The sequence below is a fragment of the Aspergillus pseudodeflectus genome (assembly GCF_044049435.1).
Source record: "Aspergillus pseudodeflectus strain CBS 756.74 chromosome Unknown BJX68scaffold_11, whole genome shotgun sequence".
Classification (NCBI taxonomy): Eukaryota; Fungi; Ascomycota; class Eurotiomycetes; order Eurotiales; family Aspergillaceae; genus Aspergillus; species Aspergillus pseudodeflectus.
The window spans coordinates 613,814-627,008 of record NW_027263787.1 but is presented as its reverse complement, the minus strand read 5'-3'; the positions used below and the strand labels follow the sequence as shown (position 1 = coordinate 627,008).

Below are 13,195 nucleotides of genomic sequence, written 5' to 3'. Positions count from 1 at the left end.
TTGTTATTAACAAATGCTGACTCGTCACAATCCCATTATTATTATTCACATTGTTGTCCCTTGTATAAAGTGGGGCCGCCAATTTCGCAGCGTCCGCGCGTCTCCGCAGCCACTTGAGAATTCCAGTCCTCGTTCCTCCCAAAGTTCCTCCTCACGACTTCTCACCAATCAACCGCCATGGACTCGTCAATCATCGAGCCCTTTTGGGGTCCTCAGACCTCGTATCTAAAGTAAACCCTCTATATCCTCCCCTGGATCCCCATACCTATATTAATATGCTAATTTGTTCGCCAGCTTCTGCGAAGAAGACTACGTCGTCACCCGCTACGTCGCCGAATTCATCAACACCCTCAGCAGCGGCGTCTACTGCCTGTTTGGCCTGTATGGCCTCGTTCAGCTGCGCCGCCGCGGACAGGCATCGCTCTCCCGCTGTATCCCATATCTCGGGCTGGTTGGTGTCGGCGTTTGTTCGGGCGGGTACCATATGACGCTCAAGTATCATACGCAGATGTGTATGTTTTTTTTTTTTCCTTTTTGATCGCTTCCTCCCTCTTGAATATTTTGCTTTGCAATTAGTGACTACTTGGTCCTGTACCGCACTAATAATCTATCCAGCGGACGAACTCTCAATGCACCTCCTAACAACACCGCTCCTCTACCGCATCCTAACCTTCCAAACGAGCGCGCAGTACACGCGTCTCGTGGGCGGGATCCTCGGCGCGATCTTTACCGTCGTCATGGTCGTGCACATGGTCATGGACGAGTTCCTGCTTCATGCCGTGTCATTTGGTCTGGCCGTGCTTCTCATCACGACGCGCACGATGAAGGCGATCCCGCAGCAGATTCCCAATATGGGGATCCGGTTGAAGGTTCGCGGGGTTTCGAGGTTTGGGCTTTGTACGCCTCCCTTTGTTTTATCCTATCCATAAAGCCTAACGGCCTTCGTAACTAACAACCAACCCAGTCTGCTTCATATTCGGCTACACCGTCTGGCTAGTCGACACGTGGTTCTGCGGGCATCTCCTCGACGTGCGACGGACTGTCGGGACACCGTTGGCTTTTCTCTTTGAGCTGCACGGCTGGTGGCATGTCTTTACGGGGATCGGTGGGTATGTGGCCGTTGCGATTGTCGATATGATTACTGCTGGTGAGGTCCATGGGGATCCGACGGGTGAGATGGCGTTTCCGATCAATGTTGTTTCGAGGGCTTGGGATGCTTGGGCCAGGAGTGAACAAGGAGAGGGAAAGAAGGGGAAATGATCGGGTGTTTATGTGCTAAATGGAAAGGTGATCGAAAGCAAGTATGGATTATAGACTCGTTATATATATATATATATCCTAGGGGTTGCGAATTTCCGTCGTGGAAACGAGCGCGAGTCAAAGTTGGACCGAAAAATCAATAGATCTATAGACTTAGTGTCCCATCCTCATCCTCATTCTCAGACACACTAAAGCTCCCAAGTCCACGCCAACCTCACACAAACCACACACCCTACAAACGCCAAGGTCAGAAAAACAACCTCTAACCCCATGAAACCCTCTGCATTTTCGACAACGGCCAGGAATAGCGGGACAATTGTTGTACAGATATTCATCAAGCTGGTCATAATCCCTAGACCGAGGGTTCGGATCGCCTCGCCATGCATAGGGAGTATGCCGGGATTGGCACCTTCTTCGATGGAGACGGCTGCGGTATCTAGATTGCCGGAGAGCAGTCGGTCGGGTTCATCCTTGTACGTTGTACTGCAGTTGGAGATGACATGAGGTTGTGCTTCGACATGGACCTGGGAGGCAAAGCTGAGTAAACACCGCGTAACACTCCCCCAAAACGCAACGCCCAAAAGCGCATCCGCAGCCCCCAGAAGACAAAGCGGAACAACGGGACTCGAAACCGAACATGTCAAGAAGATCCCATGCGCGAGGCAGAGAAGCGCATTACTCGTAATCAAAGCGCGCGGGTACCCGCTCGAGTCCAAAGTATCGAGGAGGAATCCGAACGGCGGAACGAGGAATCCCGAGAGCATGAAGAGGATGCTGACTGCCTCGCCCGCGGCAGCTTGATCTCCGTCATAGAACCGCGTGGCGAGCAGGCGTTGCGCGGAGTTTGTGAATGTGTTGATGCAGCTGTAGCTCAAGAGGCAGATGATTGCCAAGTGCCAGAAAACTCGCGGGAAGTGGCGGAGGGAGGAGATTGCTGAAATGGGTTTGGCGGGGAGGTTGGTGTCCGGATACTCTGGGGTAAGCAGTGTTTCGTCTGCCTCTGTCGCTGGATCCGGGGTTGTGAGGAGGGAAATCAAGCCAATTATTGGCATGCCGAGCGATAGGAGCGTAGCGAGCCAGGTCACTGTGACGACGCCGTACGGCTCGATCAGGATTGGTATGATGATAGAGTTCGAGACGCTTCCGAATCGTGCCAAACAGAGGTTGATTGCGAGGGCTAGCGAGAGGCGGTTGTGTCTTGGTGAAAGAGAAATTAGCATACTCCAGTGCTACATGCAAGATGAGGAGGGCAATCACTGGAACCAGCGGGTAATAATCTCGCATCCAAGAACGGCTACCACCTCTCCTCCGAGACCTATAAATGCGCGCCCGATAATCATCCCGAGCTCGATCTTTGTCTGCACGGCAAGTGCGAAGAGCAGCTGTCCCAGTGCGATACTGGACACAATCCCGATGAGGAGTGTCCTCTCCCCGAACCGTTGTACGGCCGTTCCAGCAAAGAAGGGGAGGACGGTGTTTGGGACTGAGTAGACCGAGTACAACAGCGATACTAGATATGCCGTCTGGTGATCTGAAAACGAGAGGTGCTTTGACAGAGGGGTCGACAGAGATGCTGGCATGTCGTAGACTAGACCGTGGTCAGCAGGGTATCAGTACAATAGTAGACAGGAGTATACTCGTGACATACTAAAATAAACACCCCAGTTCATCATCCCAACAGCAGCCAGAACGCGCCAGTGCGCCATGGTTCGGTCCGCCATCGATCTCAAGGTCTAGCTCGATCTTGACCTCTAGCGGAGCCGGGCATGTTCGTGTCAAATATATAAAGGGGATTGACCGACGTTATCTCGTGAGTGTATCATTTTCATAGCAGCCTGGGCAGTGCGGAAGAAGCAAAAAACGAGCCACCTGCACGACATGTAATCATGTATCCCTGAAACACCAGGGATCGGGCGCTGCATTTTGAGAGAAGAATTAGAGGCAAATAGGGTGATGACTGTTTCGAGAATATGATCAGATTGATCACAAGGAAAATCAGCCTCTTGCTATTTCAATCAGAAGGGAAGACGGTCATGCAGCAGGTTGAAAAGAATGATTGGTGATAAATGTCCGGGACAGACAAACTGATCCTGGACAAGCGATGGAGGGTGCCACAAAGTAACGTGATATGCATGGGTAGCATCACAATCCCTGAGTGCATCCGACCTTGATCAAGCTACAGATATACGAACCAGATCCGCAGCCTGTCTCTGTTGACTGTCAGAGCCGGAGCCTGAGAGGCTTGTCAACGGTTTCGGTAGTCCAACGCTGATCGACGCGATCGTCACTGCAGCCCATCTATAGCATCACATGACCTGAATCTGTCGAGCACGAAAACATAATAAGAGACTGCGGAATCTGACAATGCGTAAGTTGAATATGGTTGATTGGTTCGTCCACCATTGCTAGAAATGAATATTCACACATTTACACCTATTGAAACATCCGACGTCAAATGGCCTCAAAACAGGGAATAAAACGAGATCACGAGACAAAAGAGAAAAGGAAAGTACATGGGAATGGCAACCAGAAATGCTAAAGAAGGAAGAGAATGAAACGATTTTGATCTTCTGCTTTGCTTCTATTTTCCGCACTCTAGTGAGCTGCCATCATCTTCTTGATCTCCGCAATCGCGCGCGCAGGGTTGAGACCCTTGGGGCACGTCCGTGTGCAGTTGAGGATGGTGTGGCAACGGTAGACGCTCATGCTGTTATCCAGGGCGTGCTTGCGCTCGGCGGTCTTCTCGTCACGGGAATCGACGAGCCAACGGTAGGACTGGAGGAGGATGGCGGGTCCGAGGTACTCCTCGGAGTTCCACCAGTACGAGGGGCAGGAGGTTGAGCAGCAGGCGCACAGAATGCACTCGTAGAGGCCGTCGAGCTTCTTACGCTCTTCGGGGCTTTGACGGTACTCGAGGCCCTAGGCAATGTAAGTATTCGAGCAATCGACTGCGAAATGCGATCAACTCACGTCCTCGGAGGGGGTATCGCGCTGCAGGTAAGGCTTGATGGACTTGTACTGCTTGTAGAACTGGGTCAAATCGGGCACGAGATCCTTGACAACGTATGTGTGTGGCAATGGGTAGATGCGAGACTCCTTGGCGGTGTCTGTGGGAATGCGACCTGTCCGGTTGTTAACTCGACTGTTCCAATCCTTCCTCAGCCAACGAAATCACATACACAAGCAAGCAAGAGTGTTGACTCCGTCAATGTTCATCGCGCAACTTCCGCAGATACCCTCTCGGCAACTCCTTCGGAAGGTCAGGGTGGGGTCGATTTCGTTCTTGATTCGGATGAGCGCATCCAGCATCATAGGGCCGGTCTTGTTGAGGTCCAGCTCGTAGGTCTGCATCTTGGGCTTCTCGGAGGGGGTGTCGGGATTCCAGCGGTAGACTTGGAACTTCTTGACCTTGGGCGCGGGCTCCTACACACATTCCCAGTCTTAGCAAACGCGACAAGTTCAAGTGCCAATGCGATTAATTCTGCTCACCTGAACACCAGACTCGACAGTCGCATATGTGCGAGCAAAAGTCGCAGGGCGGAAGAGCGGCCTCGAGGAGGCGAGAAGGCGCGAAGTTGTGCGAAGAGAGGCCATTGTGACTTTTTCCTTCAATCCGAACCTGGGAGCGAAAAGGCGAAGGGAGAGCAGTAGGAGGAGAACAGGGTCAATGTAGCGAGCAGATGGCAGGAAAGGAGAGAGGAGAGGAGAGGATCCGGAAACAAAAGTCTACCGGTGGCAATGACCGAACAGAGTCTCGAAGAAGCGAGGATCAAGAGTCCACGATGTTCAATCGTCACGAAGAGCTCGCCTTTCTGCCACAGAAGGTAACCTCGGGTCTGGCGGTCGGCTCTGCGCTGACTCAGCCCCCTTCCGCCAATCACGCACGGGCTAAAACCAAGCGTCGGGCGGACACGGCCTTTGAATCTTCCCTCGGCCACTACTCCAGGCATGCTTCCAACGCCGACTGTTGATGTTTACTGCAGTCTGCTTCTACAAATACTTTTCATTCGGTCCGGATGTTTGAATAAAAATCGTGTCTGTGCACGCCTGATATGTCTGCTCACCTTCCGACTACATCCTTCCCTCCGCTAAAAGCCTGGAACCCGACTCGGGAAATGGGCGAAAGGAAGACTACCGAACTGCCGTGCCGCGCCTCATGTGATCCGCTAAGGCATAAAGCCATTTCAGGCATCAACTTGCCTTGCAGACGCTGAGCAGCCTCAGGCTGCAAGCCGGTTCTGGTGAGGCATCAAGGCAACAACAGTCTGGCTGTGCCGTCCCTCACTTTTTTCCCTAGCACAAGTCTGAGACCAGTCCGAAACGCTCGGAAGGTTCTCCGACAGCCCTAGGAAATAATGCTTTATAAGTCTGGACCATCGAGTCTTTCTCATCACACGGTCACCTCACCCCTTCGAAGCCTGGATTGCGCGTCGAACTCTTCAGTCAAATAACCCGACTGGTGTTCCCCCGACGAGGTATCGAGTGGCACCTCGCAGTCTAGCGCCGTCTCAGGTACAGTATGGCTGACGTCCACGAAGCTTGACGGTTACTCCGGGCCGCTGGGCTTTGACGGGACCTTAGATTATGACACTGCTCCATCACAAATATCGAGACAAGCTCATAAAAACGTGCTCTCATGGTTCTCTTTAACATATTATCAGATATGAAGGTTAGAGCCACTTTGTGGACCAGACGGGCTGACTTGTTATCCACAGTGGATCAACACCACAATCTTCGATAACGTCAACCAGGAGGTGAAGAACCCCTGGCGGCGTGGAGTTGACTTGGGTTTGGGAGCTGTTTCTGTCTCTGACATGGACGACTTTCCGGATCGTCAGCGAACCCCGCACAAACTCCGTCGCCTCAAGTGTTCTTGCAGCACGGTCCACGATCAGTAACACAGTCGCAAAAATTTTCCAGCAGTCATAGCTGTCGAACTTGGCAGATCAGCAAGATAGACGGACAAGAGCGTCAAGCACCATCTCAACTTCGCCAAGACGGAGGAATTGCTTGTTTACCAGGAACTAACACCAAGTGCCGGACCTCGTTATTAGTGGACATCTTGAAACGCGGCCAATCTCCTCCGCCCCATCTGCTCTCCATCGTCCCAACTTCCAAAGGTGTTCCGTGAAGAACGCTCCTCGCCCTACGGGCTCCTCCCTCTATATCTGATACCATATAATGGATCCCAATATAACCCAGCACCTGGCGGACAAGCAAGAGACTAGCACCTCCGTTACCTAATATCAAACATCTTATTTCAACGCCAACCAGAATATAAAACCCATAGCCCCTCCGCTCACGTAGAAATCTTTACCTCTGTGTCCCAACTCAGTCTCTCTTTGAATTTTCCTCGTTTCCTTGTTTATTTTCCGGCTGGTCCATTCGCTCCTTTCACCATGAGATCGGTCTCCCTTCTTACCCTCGCCACGGCGGCTCTCAGCAGCACCGTCGCCGCCATCAGCGTCACCGGAGCCGCAGAGGGATTCGCTAAAGGCGTAACCGGTGGTGGCAGCGCCGACCCCGTCTACCCGGACTCCATCGACGAGCTGGTCTCGTACCTTGGGGACGACCAGGCGCGTGTCATTGTCCTTACCAAGACGTATACCTCCCCAAACCACACTACCAATCCTCGATTTCTAATGAGCTTCCAGCTTCGACTTCACCGGCAGCGAGGGCACAACCACCGAGACCGGCTGCGCACCCTACGGAACCGCCTCCGGGTGCCAGGTCGCCATCAATCAGAACGACTGGTGCACGAACTATCAACCCGATGCCCCGTCCGTGTCTGTTACATAGTATGTTCCATTCCATCAAGGCTACATTTGCTCAGCCAGCCACCTCGGCTGGCCCCTACATGTTTCACATTTTCTAAAACGAAACCACAGTGACAACGCCGGTAGCCTCGGTATCACTGTCAACTCCGACAAGACCATCCTTGGCCAGGGCGACGCCGGTGTCATCAAGGGCAAGGGTCTGCGTCTTGTTAGCGGTGTTAGCAACATTATTATCCAGTATGCCATCCGTTTTCCCACTTCACTCCTGCGGGATATATAAGCAACGACCGACAAGCTCACATTTTTCCCTCCCAGGAACATCGCAATCACCGACATCAACCCTCAGTACGTCTGGGGTGGAGATGCCATCACCCTGAACGACGTTGACCTCGTCTGGATTGACCACGTTACTGTAAGCACACACACTCATACAGACCAGATCCAAATCCCAATCACCATCATCCTACCCCTTACACTCGAATCAATCTGCCCATCTAGCCATTCTAACTATTCAACCACCAGACCGCCCGCATCGGCCGCCAACACATTGTCCTAGGCACACAAGCCGACAACCGCGTGACAATCTCCAACTCCTTCATCGACGGCGAGACCTCCTGGTCCGCGACCTGCGACGGCTACCACTACTGGGGCATCTACCTCGACGGCTCGAACGATCTCGTCACCCTCAAGGGTAACTACATCTACCACACCAGTGGACGTGCCCCCAAGGTTCAGGGGAACACGCTTTTGCATGCTGTATGTTGCTTCCGGGCTATCTCCCTATCTCCTATCTCCTTTCTCCTTTTCGGTGTTGAGGAGAGAGTTTGTTTTGTGTTATTCTGAGGGGGTTAAGGCAAGGCAGGCTAATGGGGTATCTGACAGGTCAACAACTACTGGTATGACAACTCCGGCCATGCTTTCGAGATTGGCTCTGGTGGTATGGTTCTTGCCGAGGGCAATGTGTTCCAGAACATCGGCACTGTTGTGGAGGATCCCATTGATGGACAGCTCTTCTCCTCGCCTTCGACTTCTGCGAACGAGGTCTGCTCGACATATCTTGGCCGCGCTTGTGAGATGAACGGATTTGGAAGCTCTGGCACTTTCAACCAGGCTGACACCGACTTCCTCGCCAACTTTAAGGGCAACAACATTGCCTCTGCCTCTGCCTACTCCGAGGTTGTGGCCAGCGTGTCTGCTTCCGCCGGTCACGGCACCATCTAAGCCTCGCGCGACAGGCAATAACAAGTTCCTCTGTTGGCCCACGCAACGGGGAGATCATTTCACTTCTCTAGTTTGTACCTACCGCTCGGATGGACTACCCTAGGTACAACTACGACTACGCTCGGTGAACATCGTGCGCGTCAATTTCCACTGTACTATTAATACCAATGTGAAAGGCTAGCCTGCTAGCCAAGTTCGATCATACAGTCCATATAGAAATACCACACCTAGGAATAGACAGTCCCTTACTCCACAACAATCAGTGCCGGGCCATAGACAGTCGATTGAGCCACCGCGACAACATTAGCAAACGGTCCCTGTCGATCGACAACAGCCGCGATTGTCAAGCCGTTGAGCAGGAACTCGTCATACGGGAAAACAGCGACAGCAACAGTCTTGTGACCATCGCAAGAGACGACCTGTAGCGGAACATAAGTGGGGACGTTCAACTGGTTGACATAGGCCAGCCACAGGGTATTTTCCTTCTTGTCATCGACAACGTGGGTCCAAGAGAGCTTGATCTTGCTGGTGCGAGACGCTGGGAGTGTGACGATCTCCAAGGGCAGGAATGTCCGCAGCTTGATTTCATGGATGTTCGGGCAGCTGCCGGGCACAACAAAGGTCTGGGCGTAGGTGAAGCCAAAGTTGACGTCGCTCCTGGTCAATGTTGGGGCCTCGCTGGGGTACTTGTCAAGGAACACTCTGAACCAGCCCAGCTGTGTGCCTTGGTTGGCGATTGTGGCAGCGAGCAGACCCGTCAAGGCGTTGTCGTTGTTTGCCGCAAAGCGCTCAGTCATGTCCTGAAGTGTGCCGATGAAATGGGAAGTAAAGGTGCCAGCCAGGATGATGGCGTCCCGCAATGTGGCCACAGGGAAGTTGTAAGCGCATGGCAGTATGGTCTGTCTGCCAAAGCGTCGAAGAGCCTCGTTGGCTGTCAAGGCGTGCACCTTCTCTTGCTAGATGACAGTCAGGCCTCGATCCCTACTTTCGAGTTGGAGAGACACTTACTGCAAGAATGGTTTCCAAGCTCCGAAGCGTAAACTCCAATTCGACGGGATTCGGAAGCTCGTACCCCTTGACCTTGTGGGTGATGTTGAAGATGAGCTCGTCGAAGAAGGCGACCTCGATGTGCTGGTTGAAGGCAATCAGCTGCAGATTCTCGGCACCTGCTTCGCTAATGTTGGTGGGCAGAGGTAGGCCTGGAAGTGTGCCATGGGCTTCCTTCTCGATCTTCTGAAGCTGCTCTGGGCTCGGGTTGGGCAGGCCATCTGGCAAGGGAGGATAAGAGACTGGCTCGTCTCTCGGAGTTGGAGCAGCAAGAGAGAAGGGGGCAGCGGAAAGCAGAGCAATGAGGGACGGTGAGAAATGCATCTTGGCGAGATAATGATACGTTGTTGTGATAACGCAAAGGTAGTTTAGGTGTGAAGGGTCAAAGAATGGATATGGATGAGAACGAGGAAGAGGCTGGCAAGAGAAAACAGGGGGAGGGGGGTTAGCTGTTTTGATGCCCATCGACGGGCTCTCCAGCGCTCCTTCCTTGTTCGCGATACTTGCTGCAGCAGGAAAAGAGCCTCACTCTCGGCGGCCCTGATTAGGGCAAGAGCTGTCCCTGGCCCCGACAGCTCGATTCGGCAGGAGCTCACCCCCACTTGGCCGAAGCACCACATCTTGTACCGTCCGGAGTCCATTCCAGATTCTCGAGATCTAGACCAAGCTGGATCCCTCGTACCAGGAATGGCTGGCTTCCATGAACCTTAAGCCCAACTCCCCAAAGTCTATGTCTTCCCAAACCGCCGGTCCGGGTCGTATTCCAACCTGCTTAACTCCGAGTCGCCTCTTATTTAAAGCTCCCACCGTCGCTTTCGTGATAGCCAATGTGGCCATATCAGTCTTCAGCTCCTCCAGACAAAACCTCCCTTCCAAGACGCCATCACCATGCGATCCTGTCTCTCCCTCTCCAGATTCAAGGCTTTTAAACGCCCCAAACCCACCTACGCAACAATACTCGACCTCCCCATGGAGCTCATCCTACAAATCATCGACGAACTCAACTACGACCCGATCCCCATCGCCTGCCTCGCTCTAACATGCCACGCATTCGCCAACCTCTTCTCGGACTCCCTCAAGCACCCCTCGCTCCGATTCCCCGTCCGCACACCTTATGACCTGCTGGATGGATACTACTACAACAAAAAACAGTTTGATCGCCTTTCAATCACCACGCGCCAGAAGTTCCTCCGTCTCCTCGCGCAGGGGAGGAATAACCCCTGGGCGTACTGCTCGCGCTGCTTGAAACTACACCGTGTGGAGCATTTCTCGTTTAGGCAATTGCACCTCCGGTCGGCTAGGTCTCGGTACTGCAGGCTGGGCAGGCACAGTACGGTTGTCGATGTCTGTCCCGGGGTCGTCGTGAGCTTTCCGGAGAAGAAGGGGCTCATTGCGGCGGCGAAGAAGCAGGGGACTGTCGATATCTGGCGGGATAATCCGGCGAGAGAGTACAGGCTTATACGGAGGTATAACGTCTATGTCAAGATCAGGACCAGGGTAGTGGCCCGAATCCACGAGGACAATGAGCTTGTTATAGCTGTGCGCCATCAATGGACGGACTCGAAGGTCTCTGTCGGACGCTTGAGGAACACTCGTTCGGTGGGTTACCAGGTGGTAGCTTATTTTATACATCTCTGTCCGCACATGTATGTTGATGTTGACCAGATTGAAGAGGCAGTCAAGACGGGTATCAATCCAGAGCTTACCAAACAGGGCTGCACGCATTGCAAAACTGGTTTCAAGGCCGAGAGGAAGGGGTCGACGTACTGGGTGGACATTAGCTTGTACCTGGGGACTGGCGACCACGAGCTACCAGACCAGTCATGGCTGGACCATTCCAACAGCTACTATTACCGCTATTTGGGATCCAATATCTAGCAAGCAATCTTTCTCAAATCTATCTTTATCTAGCCATATCAGTTATTACCGAATCAACAAGGAAGAAATCCCGCCCAGTGCAGATACACTGAGGAAGAACCGCCAAACCACCCGAAAACCATCAAGAAAGAGACGACCCAGCTCTTCCTGATTATCCGGGGATAGTATGATTCCGACCTGCCCAACGAGCCCGCTGGAAGAGTCGATAGAACTTCGATCAATGCCTTGCGCCATCTGCGTCAAGACAATCGTGCCGCCAACAGGCACTGCGATGCACATTCCCCATGTCCGTAAGACCGAATGCATGAGTATGGCGAATGCAGGGCTGCTCCCTCTTCCTTGTCGCGTGTCTCGACTTTCCACTTGTTCTTCGCGCTTGCGCATAAGAGAATCCGTATGGGTGCAGTTATTATATCCAAACGCAAGTAAGACGTGGCTGAGACCGGTCGCAAAGAAAGTAAATACCCAGCTGGGGGTCGAAGTGTCGTGGTTCAGAAATATAAAGCACCCGGTGGCAAGAATGCTTAGCGTCCAGCCAGCACGGATTATCCAGCGTGAACGAAAGGGGTATCGACCGGGGCGCACCTTACCCAATAGCAAAAGTATCAGGAACGCTGGGCCGGTGACGGCCAAGATACTTACGCCCGTAAGGGGCGAAGGAAATCGTTTGACAAGAAAGATGTACATGGAGAGATTTTGTAGGTGGGAGAGAATCTGTATCGATTGGACGGTTAGCAAGCACTAGTAAACCATGGGGCATAAATCAACCAACCAGAATCCCATGAAGTAAATTTCCGGCATATAACATGACCGTGGAAATCGAGTTGAAGATTCCAAGATTGAACATGGGTTGCGCCACCCACACGCTCTCATAGAGCACCAAGACGACCATTGCCAGCCCGCCAATGCAGCTTGAAACTAGAATGCGCCAGTCGTCCCAATCCGACGGTCTCTGGCCCATCCAGCTGACCCCGAGCAGAAGGGAACCAATCCCAAAAAAAGTCAATATTGCGCCCAGCCAATCCATTTCACGTGCTGCGCGTCGGGATATGCTCGTGCATTCGCGAAGGTTAATCGCAAATGGCGTCACAAGGAGGCTCAAAGTGCTGAACATGTAACTGAAGTAGAACGTCCAATTCCAATTTCCATATTTGCCAAAGAACCCTCCCGACAGTGGCCCAAGCATCGCTCCTAAAGCCCACGCTCGGCAAGTATAATCCGAAAATCGAACGCGTTGTGTGCACGGAATCAGATCAGCCACTAACAGCAGCGACACGGCCATGGCACCTCCACTGCCGGCTCCTTGCACAAGTCGTCCTGCGACCAGGCTCGGTATACCCATTGAACCGCTGCATACCCCGGTTCCGGCTATAGCTATCACGACCGCGGCGATGAGGACTGGTCCCTGGCCAAATACCTCGGACAGCATGGCGAAGATTGGCTGACTTGCGGCGCTTGCGAGGAGGTACGACGTGTCCACCCATAGGATGCTCCGAAACGGTCGTTCAAACACAGTTGAGAGGACCTGCAAAAGTAAGACTCGGTTTGTTGAGCATCACGGAAGGTAGACTGACTAGCTAAACATACCGGTACGACGGGTGTCATCATTGTCGCATGAAATGCATCCATCATGGCAACGAACGAGACGCAGCTCAAAACAAGCCAGTCCTTGATTCCAGGTCCACAGGCGAGGGTTTCAGCGTCAGAATCGGAGTCGGAGAACGGATTCTCCTCTAGGTCGATGACATCGACTAAGTTCTGCGTGCTTACACTTTCGTGCAACTGCGCCCTGAAGCCGTCTTCGGCATGACCGACCTCGATAGCTTCCACTCTCATCCGGCAGAAATTCCACCAGAATTCGACGGCGGCTTATTTCATTGAGAGCTCTTCTCGAAGAATGATAAGCAACGGCGGTTCCGCGTCAAATAGTCGCAGCTAGTCAACCCTGAATTCCAAACCGCGCCCACTCATCGTGTGTTTGCGCGACCAAAACTTGGTCGGAGACTATTGCA

At 52.8% G+C, this 13,195-nt stretch overlaps 7 protein-coding genes across 7 annotated transcripts; 3 read left to right on the top strand and 4 right to left on the bottom strand.

The window, feature by feature from the left end:
- Positions 1 to 114: 114 nt before the first annotated feature.
- On the top strand, positions 115 to 1,365 carry BJX68DRAFT_232534 (ceramidase). The gene is made up of 4 exons (XM_071039496.1): positions 115 to 230; positions 295 to 512; positions 616 to 897; positions 965 to 1,365. Exons 1-4 carry the CDS (start codon positions 178 to 180, stop codon positions 1,258 to 1,260), a joined length of 849 nt encoding a protein of 282 aa, XP_070901627.1. The 5' UTR covers positions 115 to 177; the 3' UTR covers positions 1,261 to 1,365.
- BJX68DRAFT_33894 (major facilitator superfamily domain-containing protein) lies at positions 1,304 to 3,418 on the bottom strand. Its single transcript, XM_071048995.1, has 3 exons — positions 2,909 to 3,418; positions 2,518 to 2,848; positions 1,304 to 2,457 (listed from the first exon to the last, which is right to left on the bottom strand). Exons 1-3 carry the CDS (start codon positions 2,979 to 2,981, stop codon positions 1,449 to 1,451), a joined length of 1,413 nt encoding a protein of 470 aa, XP_070901626.1. The 5' UTR covers positions 2,982 to 3,418; the 3' UTR covers positions 1,304 to 1,448.
- Positions 3,419 to 3,855: 437 nt separating this feature from the next.
- On the bottom strand, positions 3,856 to 4,854 carry sdh2 (succinate dehydrogenase iron-sulfur protein subunit SDH2; the record flags this gene model as incomplete). Its single annotated transcript, XM_071042815.1, has 4 exons — positions 3,856 to 4,179; positions 4,231 to 4,382; positions 4,440 to 4,683; positions 4,750 to 4,854. 4 exons carry the CDS (start codon positions 4,852 to 4,854, stop codon positions 3,856 to 3,858), a joined length of 825 nt encoding a protein of 274 aa, XP_070901625.1.
- A 1,805-nt stretch (positions 4,855 to 6,659) lies between these two features.
- BJX68DRAFT_274424 (polysaccharide lyase family 1 protein) lies at positions 6,660 to 8,319 on the top strand (the record flags this gene model as incomplete). The annotated part of the gene is made up of 6 exons (XM_071047662.1): positions 6,660 to 6,862; positions 6,915 to 7,058; positions 7,149 to 7,274; positions 7,353 to 7,449; positions 7,560 to 7,793; positions 7,920 to 8,319. 6 exons carry the CDS (start codon positions 6,660 to 6,662, stop codon positions 8,256 to 8,258), a joined length of 1,143 nt encoding a protein of 380 aa, XP_070901624.1. The 3' UTR covers positions 8,259 to 8,319.
- A 184-nt stretch (positions 8,320 to 8,503) lies between these two features.
- On the bottom strand, positions 8,504 to 9,629 carry BJX68DRAFT_264652 (putative sexual development protein (LsdA); the record flags this gene model as incomplete). Its single annotated transcript, XM_071045005.1, has 2 exons — positions 8,504 to 9,214; positions 9,267 to 9,629. 2 exons carry the CDS (start codon positions 9,627 to 9,629, stop codon positions 8,504 to 8,506), a joined length of 1,074 nt encoding a protein of 357 aa, XP_070901623.1.
- A 564-nt stretch (positions 9,630 to 10,193) lies between these two features.
- Positions 10,194 to 11,183, top strand: BJX68DRAFT_264651 (uncharacterized protein; the record flags this gene model as incomplete). Its single annotated transcript, XM_071045004.1, has 1 exon — positions 10,194 to 11,183. One exon carries the CDS (start codon positions 10,194 to 10,196, stop codon positions 11,181 to 11,183), a length of 990 nt encoding a protein of 329 aa, XP_070901622.1.
- Positions 11,184 to 11,228: 45 nt separating this feature from the next.
- BJX68DRAFT_264650 (major facilitator superfamily domain-containing protein) lies at positions 11,229 to 13,019 on the bottom strand (the record flags this gene model as incomplete). Its single annotated transcript, XM_071045003.1, has 3 exons — positions 11,229 to 11,897; positions 11,956 to 12,708; positions 12,771 to 13,019. 3 exons carry the CDS (start codon positions 13,017 to 13,019, stop codon positions 11,229 to 11,231), a joined length of 1,671 nt encoding a protein of 556 aa, XP_070901621.1.
- Between the last annotated feature and the right edge of the window lie 176 nt (positions 13,020 to 13,195).

Bases quoted from the DNA above. Each gene is read 5' to 3' on its own strand.
- BJX68DRAFT_232534 (XM_071039496.1), top strand. From the start codon at position 178: ATGGACTCGTCAATCATCGAGCCCTTTTGGGGTCCTCAGACCTCGTAT. The intron at 513-615 runs GTATGTTTTTTT...TAATCTATCCAG, and splicing joins CAAGTATCATACGCAGATGT to CGGACGAACTCTCAATGCAC. The intron at 898-964 runs GTACGCCTCCCT...CAACCAACCCAG, and splicing joins GGTTTCGAGGTTTGGGCTTT to TCTGCTTCATATTCGGCTAC.
- BJX68DRAFT_33894 (XM_071048995.1), bottom strand. From the start codon at position 2,981: ATGGCGGACCGAACCATGGCGCACTGGCGCGTTCTGGCTGCTGTTGGG. The intron at 2,849-2,908 runs GTATGTCACGAG...ACCACGGTCTAG, and splicing joins GAACTGGGGTGTTTATTTTA to TCTACGACATGCCAGCATCT. The intron at 2,458-2,517 runs GTGATTGCCCTC...TCTTTCACCAAG, and splicing joins ATTATTACCCGCTGGTTCCA to ACACAACCGCCTCTCGCTAG.